This window comes from Bufo bufo, chromosome 5 (genome assembly GCF_905171765.1).
Source record: "Bufo bufo chromosome 5, aBufBuf1.1, whole genome shotgun sequence".
NCBI classification, from domain to species: Eukaryota; Metazoa; Chordata; class Amphibia; order Anura; family Bufonidae; genus Bufo; species Bufo bufo.
Genome location: NC_053393.1, coordinates 266967802 through 266987151, shown reverse-complemented (window position 1 = coordinate 266987151; position 19350 = coordinate 266967802). Strand labels below are relative to the sequence as shown.

The 19350-nt window shown below is 43.0% G+C and overlaps 1 protein-coding gene across 1 annotated transcript in view; it reads right to left on the bottom strand.

Annotated features, from left to right (window-relative positions):
- ZNF830 (zinc finger protein 830) overlaps nucleotides 1-18291 on the bottom strand; it is a 335378-nt gene extending 317087 nt beyond the window's left edge. Inside the window, exon 1 of the mRNA XM_040433002.1 lies at nucleotides 18071-18291. Within this exon, the coding sequence (XP_040288936.1) occupies nucleotides 18071-18279 (209 nt within the window). The 5' untranslated portion in view covers nucleotides 18280-18291. The remainder of the gene's footprint in view (nucleotides 1-18070) is intronic.
- Between the last annotated feature and the right edge of the window lie 1059 nt (nucleotides 18292-19350).

The window sequence follows — 19350 nt, the reverse complement described above, 5'->3', positions numbered from 1 at the left end:
CGATACCATTCGAAGAAAATAAAAACGCCAAAAAAGCTGTGTGCATTCTGCATTTTATGGAACGTGCGGCCCATAATAGAACAGTCCTATCCAATTTTCGAGGGGGGAGAAGGTGACAAAAAAAATAAAAAAATAGCGAATTGTTTTTTTTTTCTGTTATAGCGTTCACTGCATAGGAGATAGTCTTTAATATTTTAATAGTTTGGACTTTTTCGGACGCGGCAATATGTTTATTTTTTATTGTTTATATGATTTATATGTAAAATTGTGAAAGGGAGTGATTTTAACCCTTAGGATACCGGAGGTTTTTTCATTTTTACATTTTCATTTTTCTTCCCCATTTTCCGTGAGCCATAACTTTTTTATATTTCCAGTCACATAGCTGTATGAGGGCTTATTTTTTGCGGGACAAGTTGTACTTTCTAATGCCACCATTAATTATAGCATAAAATGTAGTGGGAACAAAATTCCAAATGGGGTAGAATTGAAAAAATAAATACGCAATCACACCACTGATTTATGGGTTTTGTTCCCACTGCGTTTTATTTAAGGCAAAATTGACCCAAGCCCTTCATGCTCTGGGTCAATACGATTACAACGATACTCCATATGTATAGTTTTTTTTTTATGTGTAAATAGTGTAAAAATAAATTTAGGGGGGGGCATGGCTTGGCGATGGAGGAGTAAGACACACTTCGCTTCAGCTCCCGCGCTCCGCTCTATTAGGAGACTGTATTCACGCATCCAGAGATCACAAAATACCCACAAAATGGTCATTAAGAAAAAGAAGTCAGCTCAGGCTACCCTTAGCCAGCCGGATTCCACTCCCTCCTCGCAGAACATAGAGAAATTCTTCTCCATGGGAGACCAGCGCTCCTCACATGCACCGGAGATGTTAGAAGATGACGAGCCACTGCAACAGTCCGGAATGGGCACTCCGGATGAAATGGCAGGAGCAGCTGAGATGGAGCTCGTGAATGAGGTACCAGGGAGGGAGTTACAGGCTGAAGCATACTTACCACCTCCATGTCGTCCCGATACAGAAAGGTGGGAAAACGCCATCTCCGGAGAATGGGGTGGGTGGGAGCGGGAGTTTCCTCCACTGGGCCCACCAGATGTACCACTAATGCCCTCTGTATCGCCCCGTGACTTTGCAGCAGCATCGCGCGACATTCCTGCCCAACCTGAGGCATCATCTTCCTCTGATATAAGAGACCTCAGTAATCAAATCTCATCAATGCCCACTAAGTCTGATATGGAGTCATATATTGCCAGGCTGGAAAGGGTTTATAGAGCAGAGATGAACACTATCAAACGTGAATTGCTTTCAATAGGAGAGAGGGTCACAGAGGTAGAGCAATCGGTGACTACCGTCAGTGCTAAACAGGACTCTCAGGAGGCCATCTTAGAATCCCACTCTTTTCAACTACAATACCTGGCAGATGTGGTGGATGATGCAGAAAATAGGGGTAGGCAAAATAACATCAGAATAAGGGGCCTTCCTGAGGCGGTGTCACCTAAAGATCTGGATAGCACGCTTCAATGCATCTTTAATGATATTCTGGGGTCTCCTCCTGACACCCCACTGGAGCTTAAGATAGAGCTCATCGCGCCCTGGGCCCCATGCCTACCGACTCTGAGAGAATCAGAGATGTCATCTGCCGAGTACATCACTATAAACAAAAGGCAGACATCATGCAGAAGGAGAATGAGGCAGGCCAAGTGTTATATAAAAATACCCCGATACAGATTCTATCGGACCTTTCGTGCCACACCTTGATGAAGAGGAAGGCTTTGCGCCCGTTGCTATCTTCACTACAACAGCATAATATTCCTTACACTTGGGGATTCCCCTTCTGTCTTCAGGTTCGAATCAATGGAAGTATGATATTTCTCACACATCCCAGTCTTTTGCTGCTGCAGTCGGTGTTTCACCTGTGAAGATCTCCGAATGGCCTTCCTTACCGGACAACGCCAGGATGGAATTACCACCTAGACCACAAAGGGAGCCCAAAACACCTTGTTGTAATCCCCACCGCAACATTAGAAGCCAAGGTCCAAGGGACTCTCAAGATGGAGCTGACATCGCTTAACAGGGCAGAGTTTGATACTCACTGTAGTTTCTATAGGGTAGTCTCTTTGTTATGCCCTGCAGGCTTGAAATGGAGGTTGTTACATTGCTCTCCAACTCATAGCCACTGCGCCATATAAGGTGTTGTCAATATACTGTTTGCCTATATGGGTGACAATTGTTTTAGCTCATATGTTCATGGATCTCACGCTGGCCCATCTTCTGTAGATTCACGCTGGGCACATTCTGAGGATGGTGGGTCACCGCGGAAGCAGAACTGTTATGCCCTGCGGGCTTAAAATGGAGGCAGACGTATTGCTCTCTAACCCATGGCCGTTGCGCCTTATATGGTTTTTGCCTATATAAGGTTTGCTTACTCACATAATTATTTAGCTTCTAGGTTCATAGATCCCGCGCTTGCCCACCTTCTGCGGATTAATATCTAGGCACACTTTAATGATGGTGGGTGACCGCGGAATCAGTAATGTTATGCCCTGCAGGCTTAAAATGGAGGCGGACACACTGCTTTCTAACTCCTGGCCGTTACGGCATATATGGTATCTGCCTTTATAAGGTTTGTTCACTCAAGTAACAATTGTTAAGCTTCTATGCCCATAGATCCCGTGCTTGCCCATCTTCTGTGGATTAATGTTCAGGCACATTTTAGGGATTATGGGTCACCGCGGAATCAGTAATGTTATGTCCTGCAGGTTTGAAATGGAAACAGATGCGCTGCTTTCTAACTCATGACCGTTGCGCCATATATGGTATTTTCCTATATAACGTTTACTTGTACAGGAGATAATTGTTTAGCTTTTATGCTCGTAGATCCCGCGCTGGCCCATCTTCTGTGGATTAACATTAAAGCACATGCTGGAGATGGTGGGTCACCGCGGAATCAGCAATATTCCCAATAGGGTTATACCGCTTGGGGAAATCCCTCTTGCTTTTTGGGTGATAGTTTATACTTTTGATAAATCTCAGGGATTTGTATCTTTGCGGAAGTGTCCTGGTTGGGGATTGGGAGATTCATGCATAGCCATGAGCCTGCTCATAGCAAATTATATGCTGCTTCTGCATGGTTCTCCTCTTCCAACATAAGGATATTCAAGTGGGATATGTTAAAGTAAAGTGGCTCTTTAAAGTTTGTTGGAGTCATATGTTTATTGGGATTTAATAATGACTTGGTACGTTCTTCTAGTTCCTGAATTTTTTTATTTTTTTTCTCGATCTCTGTATAATTATTTTAAACATGATCAGTTTCTAAAGGTCTCCTGTAGAGTTGGAGGCGGGAGGGGCTCCTCTGTCGAAAACTCGCCTTCTACAGGGAATCACACAGCATTGATTGTGTGAAATAACATTCCCCTCTCTCTCCAGTTGGGACGCCATTCCGTAGACCGGTCTTGGTGCTCCTTTTATCTATTGCCTCTTAGAAATATCACCTAATTCTTCTCACTTTTCCTTTTTTTCCTTCTTCTCTCCTTCCTTCTATTTTATTTTAATTTTTTCCTTTATATTCTTCCTCTCTCACTCCATTTCCCTGCCCCTATCCACTCCCTTTAAAAATGAGCACTTTCAAGGTTGCGTCCTTGAATGTTCGGGGATTCAGTACCGCGCAGAAAAGATCTCAGGTTCTCTACCAAATGCACAAACAAAAGGTCAATGTTTTACTACTACAGGAGACTCACTTTGGAGCGGGACATGTGCCGGCGCTTAGGAATAGATATTTTTCTCAATGGTATCATAGCCCTAGTACTGATTCACGATCTAGAGGAGTTTCTGTGGCTCTACATAAATCATTTCAGGGAATGGTTGTTGATGTCAGTGTGGACGGAGAGGGGCATTACATTTTTCTCAAATTGAAGATCAACTCTTCTTTGTTCACGATAGTAAACTGGTATCTTCCAAATGTAAAACAGCTTTCTACTTGCAGATTCTTCCTGAGCAAACTAGAAGACTTTATGGAGGGTCAGGTGATTGTCGGTGGGGATTTTAATTTTACGCTGAATCCAGCTCTAGATTCTTCGGCGAGACAGAACACTACCCCCCGTCGACAACTACGTTCACTACTCGACCGTTTTCACTCCCTCCAACTCATTGATGTTTGGAGGATATTACATCCACAAGGTAGGGACTATACCTTCTTCTCGCCCTCCCATCAGTCATACAGCCGTATTGATCTTTTTCTTGTTAGTCATCATATATTGGCTTGGAACCCTAAGGCCTCCATTGGGGACATTTTATTATCTGACCATGCTCCCATATTTTTCTCAGTTGAGTTGCCCGATACACTGGCTAAGCCTTGGAATTGGAGATTGAACAACAATCTTCTGAAGGATGTGGCTTGCATGGCGGACGTACGAAATGTCATCAATGAATTCCTACAAATTCACTCTTCCGATCCCACTCCCCTTCCAATTTAATGGGAGGCAATGAAATGCGTTCTTAGAGGCACATTCATAAAACACGGCTCCAGATTAAAGAAAGAAAAAGCAGTGACACTTACGAGATTATTAACCCAAGCTCATGACCTTGAAATATTGCATAAACAGACACTTTCCACCATCACGCATGTTGAATTGCTTAAAGTTAGGGACTCCATTAAAACCCTAATAGATCAGCAATTTAGAAAATATTGTGAATGTGGGAAAAGATTATTTTATGAGTTCTCAAACAAATGTGGTAGGCCGTTAGCACACTTACTACATCCCAGAGGCCCGCAAACCTTCATACCACACATTAAAAATGAAAATTGTATTAGCACACATAACCCAACGGACATCTTAGAGGTCTTTAGGGATTACTACTCCAAGTTATATAATCTTAAAAGGTCAATTCTCTGATATGTCACAAACCTCATTAGAGAAGCGGATTGAAAAATACATCACTGAAACAGCATTGCCCACAATATCTGTGACAGATAAAAAAAAGTTTGGACTCAGACATCAGTGAGGAAGATGTTAAAAAGGTTATTTTAAAATTCTCCTGCCGGGAAATGCCCAGGTCCTGACGGCTTCACAACGGCTTTTTATAAACAACTTACTGACCTTCTGGCCCCTTTACTTGTGAGGGTTTTAACAGCATTGGTCCAAAAACTCTATTTACTAGACAATCGTTAGAAGCTCATATCAGCGTTCTACCCAAAACGGGGAAAGATCACTCCCTTTCGTCCAATTTCCGGCCGATCTCATTGATCAATATAGATATCAAATTGTCCTCTAATATACTTGAAGATAGACTAGCCCCTATAATCCCAAACATTGTTCATTCAGATCAAGTTGGGTTTGTCCGCGGGAGAGAAGCGCGGGACAACACGAACAAAACTTTACTCCTTACAGATATAGCTAGAAATAGCGCCTCGCCTCTATGTTTGCTCTCGATTGACACGGAGAAGGCCTTTGATAGGGTCCATTGGTCTTTCCTTGACTTTACAACAAATTGGGATTGGCCCCAAATTTTTAAACTGTATACGTGCTTTATATTCAGACCCCACTGCAAAAGGTAAGGATTAATGGACTTCTATCCCCACCTATACCGATTCGGAACGGCACTAGACAGGGGTGTCCCCTTTCTTATGTGTTAGTGATGGAACATTTGGCCACAGCTCTTCGTAAGAACCCTTCCATTCATGGTCTTACGGTTGAAAACAAACAGTACAAGACGGCATTATATGCACATGATCTACTCTATATCACTCAGCCTACTATTTCCATCCCTTTCGATCCTAAAAGAATTCGAGCAGTTCGGTCACTTAACTTAAAGGTCAACTACACAAAATCCGAAATCCTCAATATAACTGTCCCTCATGATGATTTTGCGGGTCTACTGTCATCTTTCAAATTCAGACATCAACCTTCTGCCATTAAATATTTGGGCGTCCACATACCAGCTGATAGTAAACACTTATTAAAACTAAACTATTTCCCCCTGCTAGATAGGATATTGAAAGACCTTGAGACATTTAATAAAAAGGAGTTATCGTGGTTTGGACGAATTAATGCCTTCAAAATGGACATTCTACCCAAATTTTTATATATATTTCAGGCAATTCCCCTTTTACCACCATCCTCCTTTTTCCAGAAAGCAAGAACAGCATTTTCCCGTTTTATTTGGGGGCAGAGTAGTCCACGGATAGGTCATTCCACCTTGGTTAGATCTAAATCTCATGGGGGCGTAGGCTTACCAGATCTAAAGTTATACCATACGGCGGCAATACTCACTCGAGTATTAGATTGGCAACACAACATAGGCACAAAACAATGGGTAGGGTTAGAGCAAACTTTGTGCCCCCTCCTTCTTAAACATATTCCATGGCTTTCACCTGTGGACCGCCCACGGTCATCCAACCACATTCCCTTATTGCAACATACAATCAAAACATGGGATTCATTAACTCTTAAAGGGATAGGTATCACAAGACTAAGCCCACTTACCCCTATTTTCCGGAATCCAGCATTTCCTGCTGGAATGGGAAGGGATTCATTTTTGGGTTTGAAGATTACAGATGACCCTCGCTTTCACCACTTGATGCTGGGGAGTACATTTCCATCCCTTTCATCCATCTCCACTAAATTTCCAGATACACGGATCTCTTTGTTAGAATATGAGCAAATTAAATCCTTTGTCTTGTCCAGGGGAGCACAGTGTTCTTTTGGAGCTACACTCAGAGTTGGAAAAACTGTTCACGGTATCTTGTCCTCTGACTCACCTCGTCTACCATCTGTATCAGATTCTTCTAACGGGCTTACACAAGGACAGCCCTAATTTTATAAGTGGCTGGGAATCAGATTTAGGTATTACCATAGAAGAGGCTGATCGTCAAAAAGCATTCCTATACTCTCATAAGCTTTCTATGGCTTGTGCCGCTCAAGAGAAGAATTACAAGATATTATCCCGTTGGTACAGATACCCAGTTAGACTTCATAGAATCTTCCCTTCAGTGTCGGAGCTGTGCTGGAGCTATTGCAGGGAAAGAGGCACGATGCTTCATGTTTGGTGGGGATGTGACTTAATTAAACCCTTCTGGGACTCAGCATTTAAAGTAGGGATCGACCGATATTGATTTTTTAGGGCCGATACAGATAGCCGATAATTTATACCGATATTCTGGGAATTTTCATTTTTGAGAGAAAAAAAAAATTCCTACAGAAATCGGCTGAAAATTAATATGTTTATTGTTAACGTGTATTTTTTTTTTTTTTGTAATTCTTTTTCATTTATTATTATTTTTTTTTTTAATTAACTTTTAGCCCCCTTAGGGACTAGAACCCTTGTCCCCTTCACCCTGATAGATCTCTATCAGGGTGAATAGGAGCTCACACTGTCCCTGCTGCTCTGTGCACACAGCAGCATGGAGCTGAACATGGCAGCCAGGGCTTCAATAGCGTCCTGGCTGCCATGGTAACTGATCGGAGCCCCAGGATTACACTGCTGGGGCTCCGATCGGAGGAGGAGGGGATCCTGTGGCCACTGCCACCAATGATTAATACTGGGTGGGGGAGCGCACTGCGCCACCAATGTTTTTACTATTGGGATGGGGGTGGGGGGGGCGCACTGCGCCACCAATGATTAATACTGGGGGGGCGCACTGCGCCACCAATGAAGATAACTCTCTCAATCATTCATATACAGGAGGCGGGAGCTGGCTGCAGAATCACATAGTCGGCTCCCGACCTCTATGAGCGGTAGCTGCGATCCGCGGCACCTAAGGGGTTAACTGCCGCGGATCGCAGCTACAGCTCATAGAGGTCGGGAGCCGGCTATGTGATTCTGCAGCCAGCTCCCGCCTCCTGTATATGAATTAATTAAAGACTTATCTTCATTGGTGGAGCGGTGGCCACAGCCCCGCCCCTCCACTTGTCTTCTCTCCTCTCATTGGCGGCAGCGGCAGCACAGGGGGAGGGAGACACTGCTTCCTTCTCCCTTGTGCTGCGGAGGGAACACAGAGAGCGCTGACAGCAGCGCGTTCTGTGTTCCCAATACATTATCGGTATATCGGCAAAATAGATGCAGATACCGATAAAGGTCAAAATCCTCAATATCGGACGATAATATCGGTAAAACCGATAATCGGTCGATCCCTAATTTAAAGCCTTTAATAAAATCTCACCAAAACAAGTAAACAATTCTCAAGTGGCGCTCCTCTCCGTCCTCCCGGGCTCTATATCGTCCCAAAAAGGGTCCCTGCTAACATTTTTTATTACAGCCGCTAGAACAGTGATCCCTAGATACTGGCGATCAACGCATGTTCCCACTATGAGGGAATGGTTCCAAGAAATTCAACAGATAGCTAGGATGGAGGATATTTCGGCGGAGGCGTCTGATTTGTCTGCCAAATATAGCAAGATTTGGGCATGTTGGGTTAACACAGTAGAATCCCCGGACTTTCGATCTCTTCTAGCGATATGAGATAGGCAGACTTTTATTTCAGGTTGTGTCGAAAACACCATACTGTGAATCTCCCTTGGTGATGGAGGTATATTGTTCCCTCACCCCCTCCATTTACCTCCCTCCACCTGTCTTTTTCTGTTCTCCCCTCCCTCTTTCTTGTCTTTCTTTCTATTCTGTTTTTAGTTTTTCCTTTTCCTCTCTATTTTATTTACTTTATTTATTTATTAGTATTTTTGATCTTTATTTTTGATCTATACCAGTGTTCTGATGACAAATTGATTATTAGTTTGCGACAGGATATAATAGTATTAGCATTGTCATACACTATCTGTATATTTTATGTTAGACTGTTATGGATCAGAATTGTCATAATCTAATGCGATGAGTCTAATCAAAAGGTGCTCCTTATTTGTCTTGTATATTTTAATTTGATGAAAACATTAATAAAAATTTGATCAAACATAAAAATAAATTTAAAATTGAGAATTTATTTTTTTACATCACCATATTCTGACTCTCATAACATTTTTATCCTCATGCCTACTGAGTTGTTTAGGGGCTAATTTTTTGCAGGACAATTCATAGTTTTTATTGTTACTATTGAGTGTGCATGACTTTTGAATCACATTTTATTTAATTTTTTTGGGTAAGAGAAGCAATGAAAAAATGGCAAATCTGACATTTTGACCCCTTTTTTTTTTCGTTACGCCATTCGCCGTATTGGATTTTATTTTTTTATTTTTTCATATTATGAGCGTTTTCGGTTGCGGTGCTACCCAGGATGTTTACATTTGTTATTTAGGTACTTTTTTTTATTGTACGGAAAGAGGGGTGATTTAAACTTTTATTTTTTTTTATATATTTTTGAACTTTTTAAAAAATGTTATCATTTTAAGGCTCATAAATGAGCCTTTAAAATTTTTCATTTTGATCTTTTAGCGATTTAAAAAAATTACAATTTCTTAGCATTTTGCTCAATTATGTTGGCCTGCCATCTGGTGGCCAAAATAAGAATTGCATCATTAATGCTGTCAATTTCTTCGTAGAGATTCGGAGGATTCAGCGCATGTACTGAAGTCCCGATTACTTTGTGCATTCAGGTGCCGCGTTATCACTTGATCACGGTGTCTAAAGCATTTAATTACCGCGATCGGCATTAATGCCGGTTGCGGTAATTAGCCGCAGGTGTCTGCTGTTTGAAACAGCAGAGCCTTGCCGGCCATAACACCCTCAAGCCACATTTTTGTAAGCATTCTGTATTAAGAATGCTATTATTTTCCCTTATAACCATGTTAGAAGGGAAAATAATACAGTGATTATACTTTAATGGGGTTGCTCATCCCTGTCATCTCTTAACAACCATGCAAGAAAATCGCAACGCATTTGCACTTGTTTGTGGATGCTTGCGATTTTCACGCAGACCTATTCATTTCTATGGTGCCTGCGTTGCGTGATAAACGCAGAATATAGAACATGCTGCAATTTTCACGCAACGCACAAGTGATGCGTGAAAATCACTGCTCATCTGAACAGCCCCATTGAAGAGAATGCGGACGGATTCAGCGCAGGTGCAATGCGTTCACCTCACGCATTGCACCCGCGCGGAATTCTCGCCCGTGTGAAAGGGGCCTAATAGGGACTGTAAACTTTGGTGCGATTCGGCTCAATTATCTGGACGCTAGTAAAAGTCTGGTTCATGGCTTCAATAAAACGGCCTAATTAGGCGCAAAAGGGTGATTAGATGAGCAAGCGCTCATCTTCACACTCCTTTTCTGGAAATAAAAGACCTCTCATATCACAATCAGAGAGCAAGTAAGATCTCAAATTGATCGGTGAAGGGGGTTGAAGACCTTAATGTTACCCTCCCTGGTCTCGGAATGTACTCCGTATCAGTTCCGTTTTTGCAGAACCATCCATTGAAAATGTTATGCCCAGCCCAATTTTTTCTATGTAATTACTGTATACTGTATATGCCATACGGGAAAACGGAACGGAAAAACAGAATGGAAACGATCCCTTTCCTGCTCAGCATTAGTACAAGACCGCTGGAGAGCAGGGGGACACCACGATCCATTATGGTGTTAAAGGTAGGATTTCCCATCTTCATCTCTCTGCACACAGGGAGACCTTTCTCCGCCCTGTCCTCTGTAGGGACAGGAAACACTGGTGTTGGTGGTGGGAGGGAGAGGGGAATTTAAACCTTTCTCTGTTCCTGCCCCTATAGAGGTCAAGGGTTAATCTCCTTGTGTGCCGTCGTGGTAATATGGAAACAGATGGCTGTAAAAATGCTAAATTAACTTATTTCCAATATAAAGTTACTTTATCCGCAATTGTTATATTTTCACAAGGAGTAACAAGAGAAAATGCACCCCACAATTTGTTTTGCATTTTTTCCTGAATACGGCAACACCTCATACGTGATCAAAAACTACTGTTTGGGGTCACGGCAGCATTCAGGGAAGGAGTGGCATCAGGATTTTCTAACATGTAATTTGCTGAAATTAGTTTAGGGCCCATAACATTTTTTTTTTTTCACCAATGTAGCTGTGTGAGGGTTTGTTTTTTGTGGGACGGGCTGTAGTTTTTATTGGTATCCTTTTTGTTTACATATGTCTATCACTTTTTATACCATTTTTTGTGGAGGTAAAGTGGGCAAGAATGGCAATTCTGTTAGAGTTTATATTTTTTTATGGGGTTCCTCTTGGGGTAAATATAGAATTATTTTATTCTGTGGGTTGATACGTTTATGACTATAGCAAATTTATATAGTTTATGTTTTACTACTTTTTCAGCATAAAATCTCTTTTCTGTTAAAAGTAAATTATATTTTGCATCGCCATATACTAAAGTCCATAACATTTTTATTTTTTCACCAATGTGTGGGATCTTGTTTTTTGCGGGACGGGCTGTAGTTTTTATTGGTATAATTTTGCGGTACATATGATTTTTTGATCACTTTTTAATAAATTTTTTGTGTGGAGGTGAGGTGACAAAAACAGCAATTCAGTCATTGTTTTTTTAAATGAATTTTTATAGTAGCAACATCACACTATTATAGTATCTGGTCGTTACAGATGCGGCGATACCAATTAAGTGTAGTTTTTTTTAATGACATAAATGAACGGATATGAGAAGACTTTTTTTTTTGTATTGTATTGTATTTCTGTATTGTCAGGGCTACATTTACACAAAGGCTTATCAGACCCTCAGGGTCTGATCAGCCTTAGGGACATGGCAGCCCAGATGCAAGGCATTGTAAGGCATTCAGTTGCCATGGTAACCACCAGGTCACCGCTGCTGCCATATGGATGCCGCAGGCCATCGGGGAGGGGGGGGGGGGGGGTGCAGTGGCACAATCCGGGGACATTAAATTATCAGGGGCACATGGGTGGTCTTGCCTTATTTCAGGCTCTGATCTCCAGTGTGAAGATCACAGCCTGAAACCGGCATGGTCACTGAAGCTCTCAGATTGGTTAGTCGGCTTTCATAAAAAGGGGTGGGGAGGGAGAAATATATATATATATATATATATATATATATAAAAAAGAAAAACAATGGCGGCACCGGAAGAACAATACAGAAAGGGTGCTATGTCCAGGGATGTAGCAGCTTACCCCGTCAATAGTAGATGAAAAACGGACAGCACTCCAGGTAAAAGTAGATGGTGTTTATTCACCCATGTGGATGGCAACGTTTCAGCTCATACAAGAGCTGAAACGTTGACAAAGGCTCTTGCATGAGCTGAAACGTTGCCATCCACATGGGTGAATAAACACCATCTACTTTTACCTGGAGTGCTGTCCGTTTTTCATTATATATATATATATATATATATATCCAGAAAATAGCAGGGCAGCACTTCTAGCTTCAAGTAGCTCAGGTGCCAGCGTTTTCCCCTTGGCCTTTGGTCCAAACACAATCCAAATATATGTAACGCAGCACTCCTTGGATAAAAAAAAAAGTGAAAAAAATGTGATATTTATTCAACACATGTTGATACAGGCAACGTTTTAGCTCTCTCAGAGCCATTATCAAGCCAAATGATCCAACACTTATGATCCCTTTCTCTATGCTTGAAATCTGTGAAGTGTTTCGATGTCTCACTATCCGACAAAAGAAGTTGGATTTGCCAGTATTGAAACATTTCACAGATTTCAAGCATAGAGAAAGGGATCATAAGTGTTGGATCATTGATCATGTACCGATGCCCAGAAGGGGTGGTAACAGAATCAATCTCCTAAAGAAAAAGGAGTTACAATGGACTCATGCTCTCAATTCTTTGAGACCTAATGGTCTCAATGCAGATTACAATTTGGGACAAATATTGGGTTGGTGACTTGCCCTGTGCCCCATGGTTTCCGTCGCTTCTTTTTTTCCTGTGAGTTAGGTTGTTCTTAGGACAAATATATTGATGATACATAAGTATTTTATCATCACTAATATTTATTTTTCTCATACACCGATCCATTGGATGTCTTGATGGGTAAACAATTGGAGGACGATCTACATGACACACTGCCAGGATCATTTCGACCCCCTCTGCCTAAAGATATTTACGTTACCCCCACTATGTTTTTTTATATACACATAATTTATATTGTTTCCTGGTGCAATTACGTTATGTCCAGTCTCCTGAGTATGTGGTGTGTTTGTATGTGATGAGGAGATCCCTCGTTAATGTTACTGGATCCGTAGGGTTAATTTGGCGCGGGGTTGCTGTTAACGCGGTTCCCAGTCTCAGGTTCTCTCTGTTTGGCTGGGCTGTGGGTGCTGAATGGTGCCCTCTGTTCCGCACATAGATCCAATAAGTAACGTTTTGACAAGCTTGATAATGTTGTTTGCTGTATTCTGCATTGAGGTTGCTGACGTTATGTCATGGCGCATGCGCTATGACTGCTGTCAGCATTACCACTTCTACAAATTGTGAGTACGTGGGAGAGCTGGACGCTGTGCAAGTTCTTTATCAGTGATGCGATTTTCTATTATGGCAATACTACGTGTGGTAATAGGCGCATGCGCTGTTATGATGAGGGTATGCTATGTCCGGCATTGAGCACGAGATGGGGATAGTTTTTTTTTGCTGGTTAGTGTGTCTGTCTCTAGGCCCTCTACTATGTGCTTCCATCTATCACATCCATTAGCTGTAAACATGCACTTTGTATCATTAGTTATTTCATGCACTATATATTAATGCATATATAAATTGTTTATACTTATGTTCATTGTTGGTCATCATGCACAGTTCTCACGTATAATTATGTAAACTTTGAACACTTTACACTGATTTTAGTATGGTTGTGAATATTGATCCTGCAATTTATCACAACAAGGGTTAAAGGGAGTCTTTCACCTAATCTGAGCGTTTTAGACCGCTCAGATCAGGTTATAGATTTTGACCCTCATTACAATGTTAACTTTGTTTTATGCGTCCCTCGTCCAGATATTGGGGGGGGGGGGGGGGGGGGGGGAACCAAAAACTTTTTAAACGTATGCAAATAAGCTTCTGAAGGTGCGCAGAAAAACACACCTCTTTCAGCCCTCTGGCCCGCCCATCTGTTCTATTATTACCTCCTCCTCTGCCTCCAGCCAGCGGACGCCACGGGCGGCAAGAGAAGAAGTCAGGCTGGGAACTGGCCCACACCTGCGCACTGCTCTGCCCATTATGGGCAGAGGAACAGCTTTTCATATGGCGCATACGCCAGTCGGCTGTCTTTAGTTGGCCAGCACATGCGCAATATGAAAAGCTGTTCCTCTGCCCATAATGGGCATAGCAGTGCGCAGGTGCAGGCCAGTTCCCAGTCTGACGACTTCTCTTGCCGCTCGTGACGTCCGCCGGCTGGAGGCAGAGGAGGAGGTAATAATAGGACAGAAGGGCGGGCCAGAGGGCTGAAAGAGGTGTGTTTTTCTGGGCACATCGCCCAGTAACGTCACCCTGGGCACCTTCAGAAGCTCATTTGCATACGTTTAAAAGTTTTTTTTACTTTTTTTTTTAGTTTTTTCAATATCTGGACGAGGGACACATAAAACAAAGTTAACATTGTAATGAGGGTCAGAATCTATGGATCCATTACAGCTCTTAGCATTGAAACAAACTATAGGGGTCATTTACTAACAGATACACGCTGATCTCTGTTGCAGGTAGCGGCACAAGTGTTACTTGAACTCTGCAACTTTTCCCGGCTCACACCAGGTCTAAAAAGGGGTTGTGGTGTGGGCAGGGAAGGGGTTGGCCAGTAGGTCCATCTGATTTTTTTTCTATGCCTACTTTAGGCATAGAAAATTGTCCTAATCTACAAGAGATAGATATGACATAGATATGACAGGCGGTGAATAAACCGAAGTTATGTAGAGCTTGGCGCTTTTTTTTTTTTTTTTTTTTATGACATACTATTGTTTGCTAAATTAGAAAAAAACTAATAAAAACTATATAATTTGTTTCACCATAATTGTACCAACCCACAGAATAAAAGTAATTTCTCTTTTTACCCTCTACTTATCAAAAAAAAGTGAATGGGGTTGCAAGGCCTGTCAGGCAACTTTTTAAATGGCCCCCAATAAATGTTAAAGAAAAAATAAGGCAAATGTACCCTAAAAGGTAGCTTGCATATATGTGAAAGAGTCCAGCTTTTGCAGGTGGGGTAGTTATAATCTAATTCAGCTACGGATCCCAAGTCAGTCCAGACTCTGGTAACATGTATCCAACAAAAACGAGATCCAGCAAATAAAATCCAGTTTGCTTTATTTCTTAATATTAAAATATCACAACGATACAGCATACATCTCCATATTCACATCTTCTGACGTGTTTTCGACCAATATGACTGAGTTGGTCGAAACACGTCAGAAGATGTGAATATGGAGATGTATGCTGTATTGTTGTGATATTTAAAAAGGACCTTTCATGTTTTGTTTTTTTTTATTCTAGGTAAAATACCTTTACTTGGGGGGTACTCCCCGCTGATGCTGCCACCCTGCCTGTTGTTTTTTTTAAATATCACTCCTACGCGCCGCTGTCCCCCCCCCCCCCTCTCCCCCTCCGCTGTAGTTTTCTTGCTCAGTATGTTAATACTTAGCATCAGTACAGGGAGGAGGAGACGCCAGGGTTCCTCAATGGGCTTCTTCTCCCTGGCTGTGCCGCGATGCAATCACTGCGGAGAGCGTAACAGCCAGGGAGAAGAAGCCCATTGAGAAACCCTGGCGTCTCCTCCTCCCTGTACCGATGCAGAGTATTAACATACTGAGCGGGAAAACTACAGGGGAAAAAAAAAAACAGGCAAGGTGGCAGCATCAGCAGTGGGTACCCCGCAGGTAAAGGTATTTTACCTAGAATAAAAAAACAAAACATGAAAGGTCCTCTTTAAAATATCACAACGATACAGCATACATCTCAATATTCACATCTTCTGACGTGTTTCGACCAACTCAGTCATATTGGTCGAAACACGTCAGAAGATGTGAATATGGAGATGTATGCTGTATCGTTGTGATATTTTAATGTGAAGAAATAAAGCAAAATGGATTTTATTCGCTGGATCCTGTTCGTTTTTGTTGGATACCCCAAAAAGTAGTCATTAAAGGGAACCAGTCATCAACTTTATGCTGACCGTACTGAGGGCAGTATAATGTAGTGACAGAAATGCTGATTTCAGCCGTGTGTCTAACATCACACATCACACATCAGCTAAAAGTAAGTGGTTGCTGAGAACCAGCATCAATCATTGCAGCCCGGGCCTGGAAAAAGAGTCACAGCCACCTGAGACAAGTCCGAGTTAGGCCTCATGCACACAGCAGTGTTCCGCGGCCGAGAGCGGTCCGTGGTAACACAGCCTGGAATCCTGTTGAGAGCAGGAGAGCACGGCGTCCTTGGTTGCTATGACGCCGTGCGCTTCATTTCGCCGCTGCGCTACAGTAATACACTATACGAGTATATTACTGTAGTGCAGTGGCGCTCCTGCTCTCAACAGGAATCCAGGCCGCATTACCACGGACCGCTCTCAGCAGCGGAGCACGGCCATGTGCATGAGGCCTTATTCATAATCTCCTGCTCTCTCACCCATCTGCTGATGATTGGCAGTTCTCTTCTAGAGAAAGGGAGAAAACTAGGTAGAAGACTGTCAGTCACAGACGTTACTTAGACGACAGTCACAGGGCCATTTTTCACTTTCGTGTGCATGTAGCCTTATTCTTTTCAGGTGTTGAGTTCCGTCACAGGGGCTCAATACCGGAAAAAAAAAAAAGATCAGTTTTATCCTAATGCATTCTGAATGGAGAGCATTCCGTTCAGTCCCTCTTGCTGGCCACATTTAACCCTTAAAGGGGTTGTCTCAACTCACCAGTTCAGGGATGGTGCTGTTCCCCAGCCGTGAACTAACTGCTGCCTTGGGGAGGGGGGGCGGAGACTTCTAGTTTGATTGATGGCACAGGCAAACTTGTGCCTGCATGTTCCCACAGCTGCTAGTCATTAGTGTGCAAGTGCACACTGTTATCTCTACATTTGCATAGAGAAAATGGTTAGGGATGAGCGAATCGACTTCGAATGTTTATCCGAAGTCGATTCGCTCATCCCTAATTATGGTGCTTCGCTCTGCCTTGCTGTGTAATAAGTTTCCAGGGCTAAAGCACAAGCCCTGGAAGTTTATTACATGTCCTCAGACACATGACGACAGCGTGCTGTAGTAATGAGTATTACAGATCCCAGACTACTAGCGCCATGGACCTCTAATACCTTCTGTCTGTGACGAGCAGCTAAGAGCTGCTGGGGAAGTAGCCATGTAGAAAAGCTCCAGGGATACTGCGCATGCTCTGAAGCAATTCTACACGTGAGCTGGTGTGTCTGCGATCCTGGCCACTATAGAGGACAGAGGCATGTCTGGAGGTGTGCAAGCGCAGCCGTAACCCCTGACAATGAGCAATGAATAAAAAGGGGTTGAATAATGAAGAAATTAGACAAAAAGAGGAAGTTTGGCAAAAGGACCTATATTAGGAAGTGGCTTCTATTGACAAGTTGGACATTCTGGGAGCCATTTTATAAAGGGAGACAACTAGTGTTGAGCGAACTTCTGTTTTAAGTTCGGCGTCTAAAGTTCGGCTTCCAGTTAGCAAAGAATCCCGATATGGATTCCGAATTCCGTTGTGGTCCGTGGTAGCGGAATCAAAAAATCGGCCATTATTGATTCCGCTACCACGGACCACAACGGAATTCGGAATTTAGATCGGGATTCTTCGCTAACCGGAAGCCGAACTTCAGACATTAGTTCGCTCAACACTAGAGACAACCCCTTTAGGGTGGAAAAAAAAAAAAAAAAAAAAAAAGGGGTTTTTCCCCCCCACAAAAATCACCCAGCACTATGCACATACTATGACTCTATGTTGTGCCTGTCAGCACATGAAGAATCCATACACAACTCTAGGCTACAGTAACAGGCATTTCGCATCATTGCTCCAGCGGTAAAAGCATTTTCGAGTAATGACGTCGATTACAGTGCACATTTTACTAGGCTATTTACATGAACGCCCCCATCCCCGAGGTCTGAATACATTATTACAGCACGAAGACCAGAGCAGCCTAGCGTTGTCACCTCGTGCACAAGTCAGTCTACAGAAGGATATTTCGCCAGCGGGGACTCGATTTTCTTCTTAGTTGCAGCCTCTCTTTGCTTTGCCTTCATTAGCCTCCTCAGCTCATCTTGCTGTATTATTGTCTTCTTTCCGGAGGCCGCCATGTTATTCCTCTTTAAACCTTCTCTGAAGCAAATGTCGCTTCCTGTATGGTAGCGGCTAATCTCCAGCCCTGCTGACTTCACAACATCACGTGACATTTATAGGTCACGTGGGTCTGAAGCTGGCACGTAACGCAGAGTCGCAGACAGGTTGGCTGCTTAGGAGTAGGAGAGGGGAGCCGTGTAATATTGAATGGGGGGGGGCGTGTAATATCGAATGGGGGGGGCGTGTAATATTGTATGGAGGGGGCGTGTAATATTGTATGGAGAGGGCGTGTAATTATTATATGGAGAGGGCGTGTAATATTATATGGAGAGGGCGTGTAATATTATATGCAGAGGGATGGAGGAGGTGTAATATTGTATGGGGGCGTGTCCATGTGATATTCCATGGTGGGGTGTAATATTGCAAGGGGGGAAGGTGTAGTAGTTTATGCGGGGAGGAGGCGTGTAATATTGTATGCGGAGGGGCGAAGGTGTATGAGTTTATGGAGGGGCATGTAATATTTGTATGGAGGGGGAAGGTGTAGGAGTTTATGCAGAGGGGGAGGTGTAATATTGTATGGGGGTGTCCATGTGATATTGCTTGCAGAGGGGGTGCCGTGTGATATTGTATGGAGGGGGGAAGGTGTAGAAATTTATGCACGGGGGAGCATGTAATGTATGGAGGGGGGAGGTGTAGGAGTTTATGCGCGGGGGTGCGTGTAATATTGTATGGAGGAGGAAGCATGAAATGTATGGAGGGGGAAGGTGTAGGAGTTTATGCGCGGGGGTGCGTGTAATATTGTATGGAGGCAGGGGCGTAACTAGAAGTGACTGGGCCCCACAGCAAATATTTGTAAGGGCCCTTCCAGCGCGCTTCGCACCTCCCTCCTCCTGTGTAAACCCCACTCCTTTGGCACAGTGTAGCGGTATACTGTATATTGTGTGGCACAGTGTATGCTATATGTGTATAACATAAACATATTTCACATGAAAACTTACAATTACTTGCCCTTGGGATCTCGGACGCCACTTCCACACTTTGGGCCGGGGGCTCGGCGGAGCTGATGTTGTGTTTTATCCTAATGAGAAAGATTTCATAATAAGGATTTGGAGAAGGGGCAGAGGGATAGCAGAGCAGGGAGAGGATGGTGCTGCTACTATGGGGTCATACCATGGGGGAGTAAT